Raw genomic sequence first — 19,056 nt, 5'->3', positions numbered from 1 at the left:
AGCTGTAATTTGCATTCTAGAAAAAAGATATATTTGTATTTCCTTATTCAACTGCACTGTTTATTTCATTATTTTATGTTTACAAAAGCAGTATATGCAATCCGTAGAAGTAACAATAGTTCTCTAGATTAATCATAGAATCACTGAGGCTGGAAAAGACCTAAAGATCATCCAATCCAATCGTCCATCTATCACCAGTTGTTCTCAATAATCCATGTTCCTCAACACAATGTTTAAATGTTCCTTGAATACCTTCAGGTTCAGTGACTCCACCACCTCCCTGGGCAGCCTATTCCAGCACCTGACTACTCTTTTGGAGAAGATTGTTCTACACCATACCCTCATATCTTTACCCTTAAGTTTCTGTAATGTGGACAGTACAAAATAAGTATTGGTGATTGTTTTCTTCCATGTTAGAAATGTAATTCAGATAGTCCTATTTTTTAATGTACCTTATTATACAGTCAGTTTTCTTTATTGCTTCTCTGCTGTTGTGAAATTCATTATAACTTTAGGATCTCGATATCAAATATACATAATTAGTTTAGGACAGACATACAAATACAGCTTTTGTAATAGATGTTTTTAAAGAGTGGTCATGACATTCAACCTGTCTTAGTCAAGCAAGTGTACTGTATTCATTAATGAATGGAAAGTACAGATCATTATCTCATGAATACACACCTTACCCTGACCACCAAAATACCTACACACTCCATCAAAGGAACTAACTTTGATTCCAAGATGTCAGATGTGTCTAACTTTCCCAACTGAATATATATGTATGTATGTGTATAAATACATATATATTTATCTATGTTTATATATGTATACTCTTCTCTCCTTGCTTTTTGTCAGAAATGCAGATAATAGGCTTTAAACTTCTGCAATGTACAATTATGGAGTCAAAAGGGGAAAATACCCAAATACATGTAGTTACTCAACTCGTATAAGAAGATTCAGTACTACATATAAGCATGATTATTGTCACTGAATCTTAATGCTTTGCAACAGTTTAATTACTACGAATGATGATGACAATTCATAAGAATAGCTCGAAAAATAGCAAAAGTTGTTTCTTTCAGACTTGAGATTCGGATGCTTTGTCTTGTTAATGTTATTTTGGGTGGGAGAGTACCTTTCCAAGTGCACATAAGTGAAAATAAGTTTAAAATAGGAATTTGCATTTGGTACATATTCTCATGTACCACATGACATTATTATGCTGAGTTCAGACATACCTTACTATGCAATGAAGGAAGTTTAGTCTGCGTGTATAAGGAGTTTAATTTCCTGGTATATGAAGAAATACATGGAGAGACTAGACAGTTCAAAATCTCAACCTACATTACAGATATGTAAAACAAAGCTAATATATTCCACATCAATGTTTAATTTCATGAATGTACAAGTGGACTGTGGCATTTGATTCATTTGCAAATGTAGTAATCCAATTCTAGGAAGACCAAAATATATTAAATATTATTTCTGAACCATGGAGTTCAGTTTTGTGACAGATTAGAAACAGACTGATTTTTAAATTGGTAGATTCTTTGTCCTAAGTGAAATTAATTTTAGATAAAGTAGATAATATATAAACAAAAATTCATGAAAGATAGAAAAAAAACATTTAAAATCAGACTATATTAAATGGACTCTGAAGTTCGCCAAATGTCATGTATTATAAGTTTATAACATTTTCTCCTCTCTCGTTCTTCTTGCTGTCATTACTGCCAGTTTATTCTTTCTGTCACTTCCACTTCCCTGAAATGTGGGAAAAGTTCATTGATTTTCTTCTTAAAATGTCCACTGTATATGATCTGAAAAATACTTACCTCTCTGCATGATAATTGTCTTAATCTAACACTTCATTCTTAGCTTCTTGTAGAATTTTTATCCTTTTCCAGTCCTCTTCCCCAGTCCACCCACACTGTATGCTATTTCAGATGTCTCCTCTCAGCCATGGATAATTCTGAGCCTATTCTTCCTGTAGTTCTTTTTACAGCAAGAACGTATAAAAGAAGCTGCTTTCTTTGATCTCCTTTTATTTCCTTCTCTCGTCTTTCATTATTATTCCTATATTGGCTTTTAACTTCCCTTTTGTGAATTTTCTTCTTTGAACAGTGAGTTTCCTTTCTGTCTTCACTTTTCTCAAGTTTCCTTTGTCTTTAAAGAAGACAATTTAAATTAAGTGAATATTTTCTTTTTTGTTTGTGGAAGACTTATTTACTGGCTGAGAGGACAGAGAGGAAAGTAAGTTAGTGTTATCCTCCAAGTCAAGAGCTGCCAATGTAATTATTTTTTATTTGCTTGGTCTATTTATAGATACATATGTTTTGTCACCTCAAAATATTCTTATTTAGATGTTTGTCATAGATTCAGAGGACTACAAAATTAAGTATTACAGTACAACTTTTCCAAAGAGCAGTTATAAAAGTTAGTCTAGGATGGCATTTTGGGTTACAAATCAGAGTGGATTATGATAAACCAAGGAAATTTTAATGATAAGATAGAGCACTAATGTTCTGTTTTATAAATTAAATACTTCACTGGTTGTACCCGAGGTCAACAACCTGTTCCACAAAGCTTCCTTGTTGTATGAATTAAACAGAGTTTTCATATCCTTTCATACATGCAATCTGCCATGGGTATGCATTATATTTTCTTTGTGATTTATTTATTTTTTTCATTCTTTTCCATTTATTGAGTTTTATACTCTACTGCATATTGTATACAAGTTCTTGCTTGCAGTCTCTGGAATCCAGAGTAGTGCTATTAGGGCTTCCATGGTATATATTCTTTCTGTCAAATAATAGAGAACCATCCTTATGCTGTTTTCATTCAGTCTAAAATTAGCATGAGCTTTAAGCTGGGGAGTCTATGTGTGACTTAACATCATGTTATTTTATGAGTTCCTAGGGAATCATCACTCCTTAAAAAAAATCCTTCCATTTTTATTTACATGGACCTGTAAAGAGCTTTGAATATTACCATCTCTGTAACATTCATGCAAAATGTTGGGTGATATTTTTTGATATCTAGTGCTTACTTGCCACAGCAGATTGCTGTCTGTCCTCAAGAAGTTACCTGATATTTTTCCCACAAGCTGTACCTTTCTGTTTTCCTTTCTTGTTCTACTTTTTTTGTTTTTACATTTTTAAGTCACCGATGAGTACAGTAAAGTTCTTTTTTTCAAACTATTTGCCAAATATTAGATCACAGTATTCACAGTCATGCAGAACGAACATGTTATTTATTCTTTATCTCTTGCACAGAAAGAGCTGAGAAAAAAAAAACAAAACACTTATCCCTTGCCTTCATTGAATCTCTTTTCTTAAGGTTGGCTGAAGAGACAGTGTTTCTTTCTGAAATGATTTCTTCTACCATGAGCTACAGTTGTGCTCTGCTTAATGGTTTGTGAAAGACTGTTAATTCTATTTCCTTTTCATTTTCGTCAGTAAAAGCCGTGTGCTCATTTCTATGAAGCTTCAAAATGAATGAAATTTTGCATATCAACTTTTCTAGTGTTGAGTTTCGTGCGTAAGAAGAGTATTCCCAATACATCCTATTTAAGCAATTAATAGGCACACTGGGCATTTCTGAACTTCTTCCCAGGGAATTGTAATATGAGATAGTAATGATTTCAGTTAATTCAAAAGGCACTGTTGATGGTGTTCATAAATATGATATGTATCAGAAATGTTTACTTCTTGTAGTTTTGATTTGTCTTCAAATAAAGGTAACTGACTTGAAAAAAACTGAGAGTTATTTACAGTGTGATCTTGGATCAGTATTATAGTCACTGGATTCCAAGAATTCATTTTCTGGTGAAATACATTTTTTTTCTAATGTGAAAAAATTTTTAGAGTGAAACAAAAACATGTTGGCTTATTTCTGATTTAATACTATCTTAGGGATTAGTTCAGTTAGTCAGGAAATCCCTGTGTTCATTAAACTTCACCTTATTTTCACTTCTTTGACTTTTTTTCAGTATTGATCCATTTGAATTTTTAACAGTACAGCAAAATATGGAAAGTCCTGCATACTGATTTGCATTTTCAACAGACATGTTTTATTGAACTACCTCATTAAACATTAAAAATTTATCTTCAGCGAGACAGGTTGAAGTATTTCCCTTCAGCTTTTACTTGATATTTAAACCTTTTTATTGCAAAGATACTAACAAAAATAAAAACAAAAGATTTTGATATAAAACTACAATTTGATTTCCCAAATGGAATGATATATTTGATAATAGACAAAAGGAAGAGCTAACAGAGTGGTGTTCAGAGCATGCAGATGTATTTTACAGAATAAAATGTTAGCTAAGAAAATGGAATTCCCAATATATAACCTCTAAATTGTAGAGGGAAATCATGTGGAATGGTAATTGTACTCTGAATAAGCAGAGCTTCCACTCTCGGGAAAAGAATTCTTTTTTATTGCCTAAGTGGAGTGTCAAAATGCTTTCGTAGCAGAATTTTTGAGTTTTCCTTGACAGGCAGTTTCACAGTACATTAGTGAAGAAAGTATGGAAGGTATGCCTCTGGGTCCAATGTTTGTATCTGTTCTGAAGTCTCCAGGGAAATTAGTTGCTTATTTTTTGTATTACATTATTTTCTTCAGAATGTTTAACATTGAAAATGGCATCTCAGTTGTACTGTATTCTTTTCCATCTATATTGTCCATTACGCATTGTTTCTACATATAGCTCAGCAACAAAAACTGGTGCTGTTTCTGAATGGTGTAAATGCATTCAAGATCGTGATTTATCATTTTGATGAGCTAAATGATGTTAACTTTGAAGGAATAACTGGAAGGAAAAGATGCACTTTTAACCACTTTTTCCTGCAAGGCATTCTAACCTACAGTTTTCCGCACTGTTTCCTCTGTGCTCAACAAATTAAACAGTAGTTAGACAGCAGACCAGGATAGGTATAACCTGTAAGACACTGAGCGTACTTGCTTTATATAGTGAAATGTTTGCATAGTACCGCGGAAAAGTTATCTCCTGAGGGGCTACTTCGCACTGTTCTTGAAAGTCGGGGTGGTGGTTTAAAACCTAGCATTATAAGCGTTCTTTCAGATGTAAATAGAACACTTTCCCACTATTCAATACGAAATTGCTATTATCGGGTGTTTGCTAGGGGAGAGATATGTAAGTATTACAAAATCACTTAGCCGGAATTTAAGGTGTAATAGTTTTCCATTCATGCTAAAATGACCTGCCAGCTGCTCATGCGAAATATCTCCTTTCTTTAGTCTTCTTTCTTTGTCCTGCACCAACGAGCAACACAAGCATTCAGATTTAATTCCCTATCTTTTAAAATAAGGAAAGAAGGATGTGAGGAGTGATAGTGCCATTAAACGTTAAATCTCTTTCTTGTATTTTTAGTATCTGAAATAGCTAAGTTTGTCCATTCCAAAGTCTATTTTGAATTTCAAGAATTCTACGAATAAGAGCAAATGGATAGACAACTTGTGGGAAAGGTGGGCAGCTGTAGAAACTTGCTTCTCAAAGCTGGAAAATCTCTACATAAAGGGGTTTAAAAGTTCCCCACCAATCTGGTTTAAAAAAAAAAAAAAAAAAGGCTGGTAGGTGACTACCCATTAGAAGAATTTCTTTTGTTGTATGCAGTTAAAAAGAATAAAATCAATGTGCATCAGTAACCAGTAATGTTTAAAAATCCCATAAGTAAGATTCCAGCATAAAATAAAGCCATAAATAAGTCTATAAGTAATAATTAATCTTCACCACTGAATACAACAGCTGAGCTACAATAGTACATCCTCATAGCAGATGAGCTGTATTAAAGGGTGTAAAAACCCTCATTTCAGGTAACCTGTTGTTTGCATGAATTCTTATGCTGAGGTAACAAATAAATACATCTGAATAGGCTCCTAGAATATTCTGAGAAAATTTTTACTTTGTGTTTAATGTACTCAGTGATTTAGTTAATTTTACCATTAACTCTTAACTATAAGCAGCCTACTAGATTCCTCTCGATTTTATAACAGTTGTCATGCTTTCATATTCATGAGTGTATTCTTTTTACTACTGCAACATTTGGGCTGTTTCAGAAATCACAAGGTACTTTATTTAAGTATGCAGATACGTTTACTGTACCTTTTACTGAAGCTTCAGTACAGACACAAAAAGAATCTTTCTGTGTCCAAGTTAGTATTGCATGATTGAAGGAATACTTTCTGAAACAGCAATAAGTACATATCTCCAAAGATTTGAATGCTTGCTTTGCTGTATTTAAAGTGAGAACCAATGATTTTAAGTATTTCTGTTCCCAGTGTACACTGGGAATTAATATAAAAATAATTTCATGTATATATACATCTATATAAAAATCATTTTTACATTAACAAATAGTTATTTGCATTGGAAACTGACCTATGAAATAAAATAGTTGAAACTGTGTAACTTGGATCTCATGTTCCTACCATATGTTCTTGAGAAACCTTTCTGATTAGCTCTAGTCTGCTTTCTGAGACCAAATGCCTCCTGGCAGTCAGGGTAAATCAGCCATGCTGCTACTGCATGTCTTCTGGTTTAGTTTAATTGGAAAGAATCTAATTCACATGCTCTGAAACTTCCATGAGGCAAATCAAAATACAATGAGGGAGATCAAGGGATTTAAGTCAAAAACATACTTCTCCTCAGAACTGAAGTGTGAAATTGAACACCCCAAAGTGCAAGTGATGCCTCCATGGCTAATTTATCTGGGAAGTCATTTTCAGAATTACAGGGGAGCAGCCTGTGCTGTTATTTCCTTTCCTCTATTTTAATACTAAACCTAAAGAGTCTCTTGAAAGTTGTGTCTATAGAAGAATATGCATATGAGATGAAGACAGAACCTCAAATAACTTTAATTTACTGATTTTTTTAAGTGTTGGGCAAACGTAGAAAAAATTATTCATCGTTAAATGTCTTGAAAAATACAGTAAACTTAAAATCATTTATCTTCATTTTATCTATGCAAAACTTCTGCTTTTTATGTTCTAAAACATATACCTGGTATGTTATCCCACTTAATGATGTGATAGAAATTGTGATTATAATTTTTTCTAGTAGTATCTATTAGCTGCAGACAAATGTTTGCTTTTTAAACTCCTTATCTATTTTCTTTCCTAATATTACGTTCATCGATGGAATTACATCAACTCTTACGTAATGATTTGTTTTACAGTTCTTAGATGCCTTCTGATAGCTTGATTTTTTAAATTATTATTATTATTCCTTTGTTGTCTTTTATTTATTTGGGGGTGTTTATGAGAATAATTTTAAATATGCACTTCAGCAGTAATTTGTGCTGCAAATGATGATAATCCTGTAGTCTGTGAACATGAGTTGTTAAAGACTCTCCAGTAATATTCAGATATAGGATATGTATGTGTGAACAAACACAAATATATATGGTGCAGTTATTATGTATGTTCATACATGTGTAATCAATACGTGTAGGGAGAATGAGAAATTTTTTTTCACGTGAGTATAAAAATAGAATGTAGTCATCGTCATCAGAGAATGAATAAGAATCATAGAATGGCGTGGGTTGGAAGGGACCTTGATAAATATCTAGTTCCATCCCCTTACCGTGGGCAGAGTTGCCAACCAATAAATCAAGCACTAGATCAACCTAATGGGGACCAGGACCCCATACCATACAACCTGGACTTTTACACCTTCAGGGATGAGACATCCACAAGATGTCTGGGTAACCTGTTGCAGTGACTCGCCACTCTAAACACAGAACCACATCCTTTGGTATCTGAGACTGGCACTGGGTGAGCACTCCAGCCTCTAGGCCAAACCAGCTCCCGTTTACCAATACTAATACTGAAGACTGCTCCAAAAGTAGTGCTTGAAATTTCATATTTTCCTGACATGGAAGTGCATATAAAGCAAAGATGTGGAATTAAATTCCTCCTTGCAGGGAAAAAGAAAAAAAAAAAAAGCCTCTATTGACATTCATAAAGCAATTGCTGAATGTTTATGAGATAGCAGGTAGTAGATGTGAGCACACTGAGGCTGTGTGTAGTGCAAGTGACACTGGGTGACCTCTGCTGGTGTAGATTTTTACAAGCATGGCATGCAGACTCTTGTTCATCATTGGCTAAAATGCATAGCTAGCGGTGGTGGCAGTGTTGAAAAACAGTATTTTGTAGCTGAGAATTTGCTCTATGAAGTAGTGTTATTGTGCTCTTTGTATCTGTTGTAGCTCCATGGAAATAAATAGGACACGTTAGTTTCAGAGTAACCTATATACTAATGCTAATTCCGTTAGTAATTAATACTACTAATAATAATAATACAGAGGGAATGCTGTTGACCTCACAGTTTTAGAGTATAAGGTATGCAAAAGTTTTAGAAATGCACCTGAATATATTCTTATTTGCCATAAAATTATATGTATTATCAATTAACTTCTATTTTCCTGTATATACAGGTACATCTGTTCTACAGGTGACAGCAACAGATGCAGATGACCCTACATATGGAAACAGTGCAAGAGTAGTATACAGTATTCTTCAGGGACAGCCATATTTCTCTGTTGACCCTAAAACAGGTGAGTGTTCTACCTATCTGTCTGCGTGATTTGGTCAGCATGTTACAGTTAACCAAGTTTGGTAGAAGGAATCCAGTGTTGAAAATATGTTGGTAGGTGGAAATTTTTTTCTTTAATTCCTGTTATATCCTACTTTTGGCTTTAACAAAATTTGATAGTTGTTATGTTTCACTGAGTACTAAAATGAGCCAACCGGGTACTGAATTAATTCTTCATTATGCCATGATATGAGCCATTCAGCAAAAGTGGAATAGCACTTTTCCATCTTTTCAAGCCTCTGTTTAGGAAATGACTCAAGTGTGCCAAATACATTATGATTTTAAATGCTTTGTTTTGCCTGAAGGATTGGCTTAGGAGGATTATTATGTGCCTCAATACATATCCCATAATAAATTAATATCATTTTTGTATTTATAAAACTACTGTTTTGCCATTGTGCTGAAATTGTATTCTCTGATTCAAGAAGTAGAATGAGCTAAATTATGTATGCTCACACTCTTGCATCACCAGAAGAAATTTCCTTTGGAGCTGCAGATTAATAATTTTTTATTTTCTGAAGACCATTATCTTAAGTATAAATATTATGGCACTTTTTTTAGAGTGTTTTTATAGCCCTTAATGTTAAACAATTAAAACTTTAGAAAGGTCATTTTTCATCTGAACTTTTAAACTGTCTTTCCCTTTCCATATCAAATAAATTTTTTCTACTTATCTTTCGCAATCCCTACTCTTCACATATGGAAGAAAATAGTGCTGAAGTTAAGAAAGTGTAGTATAAATTGTTTCTATTGTAATTTTTTTTACATTTAATTGTCACATGTGTTAGTCTCTGTGGATTTTGGAGGCATGCACTTGCTTCAGTTCAAGAGAAATGTGTCTGTAATACCTAAGATGGCTTTTGGGTTACACCTTCTTTGAGTAGGAGGCTGGACTAGATGACTCCAAGATGTCTCTTGACCTAACTTATTCTATAAATTTCTGAACTTATCTTAGAAAGGCCTAAACATGTAAGGCCTGACAGGGGTTATATAAAGTGCTTGGGAGCAAACTTAATGCAATCCTGTTCATACTGTGTGCCAGAAATGACTGCTGGTGCACACCTTAGCCTGCAGAGTATGAGCAGACACAGGTGAAAAGCATGCTGGGGTACATGTTGCAAATGGATGGTACTGAAGCTCTCTTTGCCCTTCTTCTACTTAGAAATACAACTTTGGCCTACCTTTTTGCTTCTCTTTTGTCACTCTGAGGCAGTGGTGTGAAACTTGTAGTCTGGAACAGTTATTTAGTCAATGGAGAATCATAATCGGTGTTTTCAGTACCAGGTCTGTATCATAAAAGAAGATAATAGTATGTCACTATTTGTTTCTGTTATAAAGAAAGCAGATGGAAGTATGTTTTCATTGGAAAGCCTTAGGCTTTGAGAGAGATTTAATAACATCTATGAACTTAAATTGTTTTTAATGTGTACAGAATACGAAAATGTTTTTGATTCCTAATTCTATTAGAATGTGTGTATGGGACAGAATAAATACCATATGAAGTAAGTAGACAGTGAAGCAGTGAAAAAATGGGAGAGACTTTTTGATTTATGTTGTGTTGTGTTTTGTCTTGTTTTATTCCAGAATAGCAGTTAATTTAATTTGGTATTATATAATGGGAAGAAGTACAATATTGGAAATGATGGGAAAGTCTTGAGGAATAGAGTTTTTCACTATAAATTTTCATGTTTAATTTTTGTTTTATAAACCACAGATTTTCTGAAAACATCACTTATCTGAATCTGCCAGCATTTCTGTGACATATTTTTCCTGAAGGCTTCAGTAGTTTACTTCCATCTTAATTATATTTTCTCTGTAACTTTTCTGAATTTATAGTGACATATGCAAGTTTTCCTTACAAGGAAGGAGTAGAAAATCCTTAGCAAGGAAAAAGAGAGAATGGGAAAAGTCTCATTTTTCATATTTGAATGTAACTTTTATGAAGTTCAAGAATTTCTAATGGCTATCAGTAAAGCTTCTTGAAGCTATTACATGCATACATCAAGATGTTCATAGCTATAATGTGAATACTAATCTTAAGAATCGATCTGCTTCTAACTTAGTGCTACTTGATCTTGCTACTGAACAACTATCCAATCACTTCAAAATTATGGATTTTTATTAGCTTAATTCAAAATAGCTTAATGGACATTCATAATCTAAAATGCTCAAAGTTACAAATTGAAAAATATTGTGTTCCTGCCACAAGTTTTTGTTAGATTATCTGATAAAAGGCTCATTTCCACACACCTAAAGGAACACAGAGATGCAGTAGCGAGGGATTTAGGCCCAAGTAATTCCCCATTTGGGGAATCAAGACTGGGCTTCTCCATGATCCTTTAGCCCCATAGCCCAGGGTTGAAACCCATCAGGAGGGGTCAACAGAAGAGGCTGTCTCAGTCACCCTTTGAGTGAAAGGAGTTACTGCCTGCAGGGTATGGAATACATGGGATGCAGGGAAAAGCATTGTAGTAGTGCACTAGATTTATTTTGGCATGTTTAAAGGTAAGACCATAGGCAGCTAAAGGGAGAGACTGAGACAGAGTAGGGAGGGAAAAGCAAGTGAGAATAACAGGAAGAGAGGATGAAAGGGACCAGCTGTGCGCAAACAGGATCTTGCTCAGTACCATTGTTTGGCTGTGTTCTGCGCTTCATAAGTGCAATCTATCCTGCATCATATTTTATGCTCTTCTTATTTTACTGAGCGAAAGGACTTTCTGTCTCCGTGCATGTGTGTGTGGAGGTTTAAGTGCCAGCAAAAGGAGTTGGACCTTGGGTCATAGAGGCCCTTGTGTCTGTAGTGTCAACTAGTGGAAAGTGTCGATTGTGTGCATATTGTGTAGGCATGTATGTCAGTGTGCTGTCCCTCCTGAGCATCAGGCTGGACTGGCCAGCCACTAGGATAAGTAGCTTGGTTGCCAGATATCTGCGTGCTCAAAAGTATGGGTGAGATGCTGGAGAGAATAGAGAGTTCAAAAGTTGGCTGTTGGAGGAGCCAAGAGGTCCAGACCAGCTCCAGAGCAATTGTGAGATCTGCAGATTGACCGAGGGTTTGCCTGGGTGTGTCCTAGTGCCAATGACTGTGAAACTGGGACCCAGGAGTAACCTATTGGCCTAAGGAGGGATACAAGAGGGATCTGTGTTGACTATGTGTGTGTATTTCCAGCTAAGCCAGTCTTCTTCCTGAGCAGTCTGTTTGTTTTGTCTGATTAGCCCTCCGCTTTGGAAAGGAATAATTATACATTTCTATTGGTAGAAAGTTATAGTTACAACTATGGATGTCAGCACTACTGTCCACGTATAACAAGAAATTTAAGATTTGAAAAATGCTTTGAATTCAAGTGGTTTTCTAGGAAATGTTTCGTGTTTGAGCTTATTATGTTTAGTAATTAACTGTGTTATATAATAGTAATAAGCTATGTAATCAGTAATTATCTGGGATAGCCTATGGTTTCCATTTATTTTCCTCCTCAATTCCTGCAAAATATTCTGCTGAATTTTTATAGATAAGTACATGTTAACAAAGCTGATGGAAGAGAAGTGAAGGTCTAGATCCTGAGTGTTTTTGCAAAGATTATGTATATAGGGTTATGTGCATATAGGCTCATATAAGCACCAAATGAGCCAGCTTTGAAGTTCTAGACCTTTGTCCTCAATTATAACTGTTCTTATCTGTTTTAAAATTTCTTGATAAAATTCATGTGGGACTGGCATATTTTGTGGCATTATAATCTGTGCAGCATAATTTTAAGTGTGCAAGTGTATACAAATTCTTTCAGGGAAACAATAAGGTAGCCTTTTAGTCTATGGAGTTATTTACAGCTTTAATATTGATATAGCTGTGTACAACATAACAAAGTTAATTGGTGAAATATGTTTAAGTTAAATTAAAATTAAGTTACTTTCATAGTGAGGTAATAATTATGGATTTAAGGACTAAAGATCTACCTCATTACTTCATTTAAAGATATCTTAAATTAAAAGAATTGTGTAGATGAACAGTCCAAGAAGGAAGAGTGCACTTTATGTGGTTTAGCAGAATAACCATACTAGGTAATAAAATCATTTCAGAAATCAAATTGTGCAGTTTACTTTAATGAGCATTGCTATTTCTGGCAGAAAAAAGAATCATACTTTTTTAGTTTAAACATACGTCTTGGTGACATTTGTTTAAAATGAGTAAGTCCATTAGGATTAGTGGTCCCCTACATATATACAGGTTGGTACACTGTAGATTTCTAACTGAAACTGGAGAGTTCTGTGTTTATCTGTTTCACATTCAGATCCACCAATATCATTTTTATGGCCTTATGGGACCATATAAGTGTCTTACATAATCCAAGCGCCTTTGGTCTAAAGGAATATTCATGAAGTTACACTAACTCTGCAGATTCCTAATATATGCATTAATGCCCAGTTTCCTGTAATGCCAGGTGAAGAACAATTCTTATTTGTTTGTCCGGGTTTTAAGTCACTGCAAAAGCAGTGAGACACGTACAGGGTTATGTAGGCTTGGAGTCTGTTGCCTTATCTTTTACAGTCTTTTTCATAGTTGTAAAAACGCTGTCTGCACGCCATTACCAGGTTGTGTTTTTATGTTTGTCCTATGGGCTATCATATAAGGTTCCCTGAGGTTTATGATTATTAAGCTTGCTTTTCTATGCTTCTAGACATTCATGTCTTTTCAGATGTACTGAGGATAACGTCATGCTGTTTTATTTTGTTTTCTGAAGGTCTAAAATACTACGCTGTATCATTTGCAAAAGGTGACGATATTGGTGTGAGTACAGGGTTCTTTTGTTATTGTCTGTAAAATATCTTTTATGCCAGAAGACGATTAATACTATGAACAGATGTTTCTACCTCTTTGAACTTTTCACAACAGAGATACAAACAAATACTTCTCTGTTTTTAAATAAGGAAAGCTAATATCCTATCAAAACAGTGTGTGCATGTTTGATAGACTGTGTTTAACTCAAAGGAGTAGGAATTAATAAGATTTCACCCTAAAACTACTTCTACATTAATGTAATTTTTGGCTAAGCTGGGATGAAAGCCAGGACACTGACTCAGAAGATTAATGCACTGTACTCTCTCTTTAAAGACTTTGCCCAAGTTTCAGTCCACTTGCTAGCAGTACTTCACAGATCAATCTGTAATGCTATGAAATTAAGCAGTGACTTTATTGCTTTAATTGTTCTAATAGGTGTCATTTTCTAGACAATAGAGTCCTAGTTCTAGCTGTTTCTAGAGGAAAAAATTACTAGGGCACTGAGTCAGTCCACCTTATTTTTTTGACTTGAGGATAGAAATGAAGATTTAGAGCAAAGCACTGGGATCCCTTATTCATACACAGCGCTGCTTTATGATCCATGCTCTGTTTTTCAGTTCAGTTTTCCTTTTCACAATTAGTTGTCAGTATTGGTATTATTGAGGATGATAATTTCAGAAATGCAGGTAAAGAGTGGCAGTGAAATTTTTCAGTGGTAATTCAAACAAGAGGGAGCAATACTGAGGTACTTATCCTGGACCTCCTGGTTTGATAATGGTAAAATGCCTGGTTATATATTTATTAAAAGAATGAATTTCTTATATCTCTATTTTATGATTTTTTTAACAAATGCATTGTGTTAATAATACTTTTGCTTCAGTAATTAGCATGAGTAAGTTCAAATTTTTATCTCTCTTACTTTGAGAAATTACATTTACTTCAAACTGGAGGCAAGAAAAAGGCAGTGGTGGTAGATCTGTAAAAAAAGAAGTTAGGCCTGTATAGTTGATAAAAAATACTGTTTCCTTCAGTAGTTGTATACAAACACTGATTTTTATGAAGCACTATCAACTGCTTATGGGCTGGTTCAACTCAGTTCCATGATGACTGGGTCTGGGGGGACCCACAGACCCAGGCCCCAGGAAAGGGGAAGAGAAAATGGGGAAAGGGTAAGGAGGTGGGCCTAAAAACAAAACAGCAGCAATGACCTGAGGAGGAAAGCTAATTTACTAAGTAAGATATCAGAGTGCGTAGTAACACAATATAATACAGTTTAATTGGAATTGAAGCTAATAAATCAAATGAAATGAGTGTCCAAAAACCAAAAATCTTACTCTGTTGCTGAAGGCAAGATGGCTAGGGAGCTCACATGCTGCTGAGATGAGCCAAAAGGGAAAGAGACAACAGTTTTATCTTTCCCTCTGAATGGAAAATGGAAGAATGCAAAGTAACAAAGTCCTCTGGGGTACGTAGTTCTTCTTCTCTTCTGAGACAGGTATATCTGGAACTATCAACAATCAATGGGACTGGAGCATTTCTGGTATGGAAAAAATACTTTTTCTAAGATTATGTATAAAGGCAGTGCTTTTCAAGACATATTTTCCAGCAAAAAAAATCAACTGCTGTTGAGATACTTCCTAAGAAAAGTGAATTAACAGAAGCTGTGTATCAATTGGACAAAAATAACAAGGTATCTATGAACTAATTTTATCACAGTTTTGAAATATAATAACAAAGATGACATCTGGAGGACGTCTGTAATTCAATTCCTATCTGAATAGGAAGGATAAGAGAAACCACTTTCATAAACCATCAGCAGAACTTTGATCTGTCTGCGAAATTTGACCTTTATCAGCTGTATGTCAGCAGTTATCCTCCTGTCAATATTCTGCTTAGTATCACTTGCAAGGTCAATGCCGGTGTAAAGGAGAAACATAAAATCTGACCATAGAATTGTCTGTTTTCCCTTATGTTGGGTCCATATTTTCTGGGCTTGCCTTGGGGTGTATTTCCAAACCCTGCAGTACTCCGTGCTTTCCTATCTTTGCCATGCTTTCTGGTTTCAGCTGTTATAATTGTCTTCAAGATGGTTGGTATAATGCCATATTTTGGTTATAGAACAAAAAAAAAAAAAGTGTTGATTGTACACTGATGTTGTAGTTCTTGATGAGCAGTGCTTACATGCTGTCAGTGACTTTTCAGTTGCTCTTCCCTGTCCCAGTGGGATGGGAGTGAATAATTAGCTGTGTGGTGCTGTGCTGCCTTCAGGGCTGAACCACAACATAAACATTAACAGAAGCTGCACAGTAAACTTAACATTGTGGATAGGCTCTGAATATTTTGAATAATATTTGTGATTATGATTACAGCATTAAAATATGCTGTTCCTCTTCCTTTTTACTTTGCTGGTCCATGAATCTACCAATATTTCAGTTATATAGTATTGTGAGATGAAGTTTACACTATTTGCAAGGAAAAATTCGATTGCATCTGTAACATTGGGGAAGTTGTAGGAGTTGAAGCCTCCCTGGAATTTAGTAAAGCTCTTACGCTCCCAGAAGCAGATATAGCCATCAGGAGTGCAGTCCTAAGGGAAAAGTGTAGATTAAATGAGGTTTTGCTCTCTCTCAGACTGTTCTTTTGAGAAACATTGTAGATCAATAGATTGCATCTAAAAGTGCTCTGGCAAAAAGTGCTGTAATTCCTTATGTATCAACCATGATGCAAGGTTGGCCTCACTTGAGAAAGGATGAAAATAAAATGAGGGACCTATCAGCTGTTTCCTCTTGAAGTATATTTATGATTAGATTTTCTTCAGATGCTTGCCTACAATGTGAAATAGCAAGAACTGGTAACATAATGCAGATCCTTTCCCATAATTGTATTTCTCAAGTCTTAGCTTTAATCTATTTGTAATTAGTTCTTCAAAAAAGTTAATATCGTTTGTTCACCTCACTCATAATGTTCTGTAAAAAGTACCTAAGTAACTGAAAGAGCACACCAGTGTGTTTACTTAGCTAATCATTGCTACTTAAGCTTCAATACAGTATTCTTTGTTGTAGGAAGCCCTTAGTTTCCAAATGGATGGTCGTTGTGCTAAATATCTAACTTGTTTTGAACCTTGGAGGAAAAGGAAAAAAGAGAAGAACTTTTAAATTAGGAAAAGCAGGAGTATCTCAGCCTGTGTTTTCTGGTTATTTTTTGTGCTTCTTTGGTTTGTTCTGGTAGAACTTTGTTCTCACATTTAGTGGCTATTCTGGATATTTTGTGTGAATAACTTTATTTAATTCAGATGTGATATCATCTCTAAGAGATTCTCAGTGGTATAGGTGGTATATGTCAACAATTGCATTTACTGATTCTGAAACAGTTTTCATAAATGACAACATAAATCTTTCTGGAAATGGCTCAGATAATTTGGCAAGAGTTTCATAATGCTCTGGCAAAGCAACAGTTGCAAGATACACTGTAGTAGTAAAAACAATATTACACATTAAGGGGTATCAGCAAATTATTTATGTTATCAATGCCATAGTGATTTATTCTATATATTTCTAATTTATCACATCTAAACTATCACGTAAGATGAAAGAAGGTTTTTAAAAAAAAAAAAAAAAAAAGGAAAAATATTCGTTTTCTAACCACCAAAAAGGTGGTATTCTACAAGTGTACGTACTAATAATTTTATTTTACAAAATTTTACTTTAAAATATATAAAACATTAGGTTCTTAATCAGCATGTAGATGTGTTTGTTTTGTTTTGATGCACCATCTCCGTGTTCAGCTGACATAGTAATAAGTCAAAAAATAGCAACAAGGGCAAAGTAATCTTACGTAAGTAGTATGGTTGAATTTGACATTATTTTTAAAGCACTCTTTCCTGACATAATTTATCAATATTCATTATTCTTGTAAAATTCTATCTATTCACTTCATTTCACATATATATGTATAACAGTATTTCCATGATTAAGCTCTTCTAAGTAGATTTCTTTTAACCTGGACTGCTGGCACAAAATGATTGCACAAAAAATCGATATCTAATAATTTTTAAAAAGTTTAAAGCATACATTTCTGGAGTTACTTTTCAGAGAAAGGCTTGTGGAAAAATAAATCTTAAGTAATTGTGACTTTTTGAATGTAGCTTTGAACAGATAGTTGATACATACTTGCCATCTATATGCTTCTTTCAGGATATATTGCCCTTTGTAGGTATGAGGGGCAATTAATTTATTGTTTCTCATAGGAGTGACGTCCAGGGATGGTAATTTTCACCGGTCTGTGTATCAGATACCCATTACTACTTATCTTCTTTTGAAATATACAATAAAAAAAAAGTGGAATAGGGCACTGACTGTATTTGTCTGGATAAATAAACCAAGAGTTGAAGGACCCATGGATATCTTTCTTTTGAATGTGATTCCTTTCAGTTCCCCGCTTTGCAGGAGTTTTGTGCTCCTTTTAACAGCAACTCTGGACAGAGTTTAGGAGTGCTTTAACCTCTCTGGGCATTCACTGTGGGTTTTTTACTCATTTTGGATTGAGATGAAACTAATAACTGTTTCCAGATGACAGCTACAATGGTACTATGTTTTTATTACTTCCCTCTTTCGACTCTGAAGATCCTTTCTTTTCCTCAGCAGTCCTCAGGGTGAATTTCAAGGCCTTGAAATTAAATATGGTTCACATAGCTGCTGACACATGTTTCTAGGCAGAAGCAGAGTAACAAACAAAAAAATGAATTTCTTTTACATTTTCTCTTAGGACACACATTTTACTTAAAAGAACTTAGTGAAAATTTCATTTTTCCTATAAGTGTACCAGTGTTTGAAAGTATGAGAAGTTATAGGTAAACAAGGAGCAATGTTTGTGAACTCACGTTGAATGTTAGGATTTTATTAGTCCACCTTAACTTTTTTACTGCATTACTATTAATTTCTTTTGATAAGAATCTTTTTGATGTATGACAGATTGCTTTTCTTTATATATTGTATGAATTGCAGCATATATTGCTCTATATATAGAGGGGAGAAAAAACAAATTACCAATTTGGGGCCCAGAATAATACCTAGAGAGGTGGCTTTTTTGATGCTCACAGCATTTGCGGTACTTTTGAAGTGTATGCTGTCCATGGCTCAGGCATGTTAGAGCACTTGCCTCTGTGGTGCCTTACCTAGTTCATTTCACTTCATACCTTGGGCTATCTCCAGGTTTTGTGTGATTTATTTCTAAGGAAGGGCACTCCACTATATTCTAACAACATTGTTACCTGCCCACATACCTGCTTCTCATCCTCCTGAGCAAGCAAGGCTACCTCAGATATGCTGAGATTTGTAAAGAGAGCAGGTGACAGCCTTTGAATGGGATTCTCTACAGCTGTAGGCATGCTCAGCTAATAGCTTCTGTCTAATATGCAAAGAACAGAATAGAAAATGACTTCCTTTTTGCCTAGCCTAGGTGTAAAGAGACACACATTAGCACTTCCTTGTGCTAGCCAGTATCTTGCAACATTAACACTGAGACATCAGTATATAATATGGATGGAAAGTCTGTTTGAGCATCCCCAGTCCTACTTTTCATGGCAGAAGGGGAGTCTCCTATCTGATGGTAATCATCATAGTGCTTGAGTGACATTACAGTGTCATCTGGTTTCGTCTCACTTCTGACC

The 19,056-nt window shown here is 34.8% G+C and overlaps 1 protein-coding gene across 2 annotated transcripts in view; it reads left to right on the top strand.

Moving 5' to 3' along the window:
• The window catches only part of CDH18 (cadherin 18), a 155,819-nt gene that overhangs the window by 37,246 nt on the left and 99,517 nt on the right, over window positions 1–19,056 (top strand). For both annotated transcript variants that reach the window (XM_065752086.1, XM_065752087.1), the window contains exon 3: window positions 8,460–8,579. In XM_065752086.1, coding sequence (XP_065608158.1) covers window positions 8,460–8,579 — 120 coding nt within the window. The remainder of the gene's footprint in view (window positions 1–8,459; window positions 8,580–19,056) is intronic.

The sequence above is a fragment of the Cyrtonyx montezumae genome, unplaced genomic scaffold, assembly GCF_038088225.1.
Source record: "Cyrtonyx montezumae isolate F1298 unplaced genomic scaffold, pur_monq_1.0 scaffold_8, whole genome shotgun sequence".
NCBI classification, from domain to species: domain Eukaryota; kingdom Metazoa; phylum Chordata; class Aves; order Galliformes; family Odontophoridae; genus Cyrtonyx; species Cyrtonyx montezumae.
Note: the sequence above shows the minus strand (reverse complement) of the source record. Positions and strands in the feature narration are given on the sequence as shown.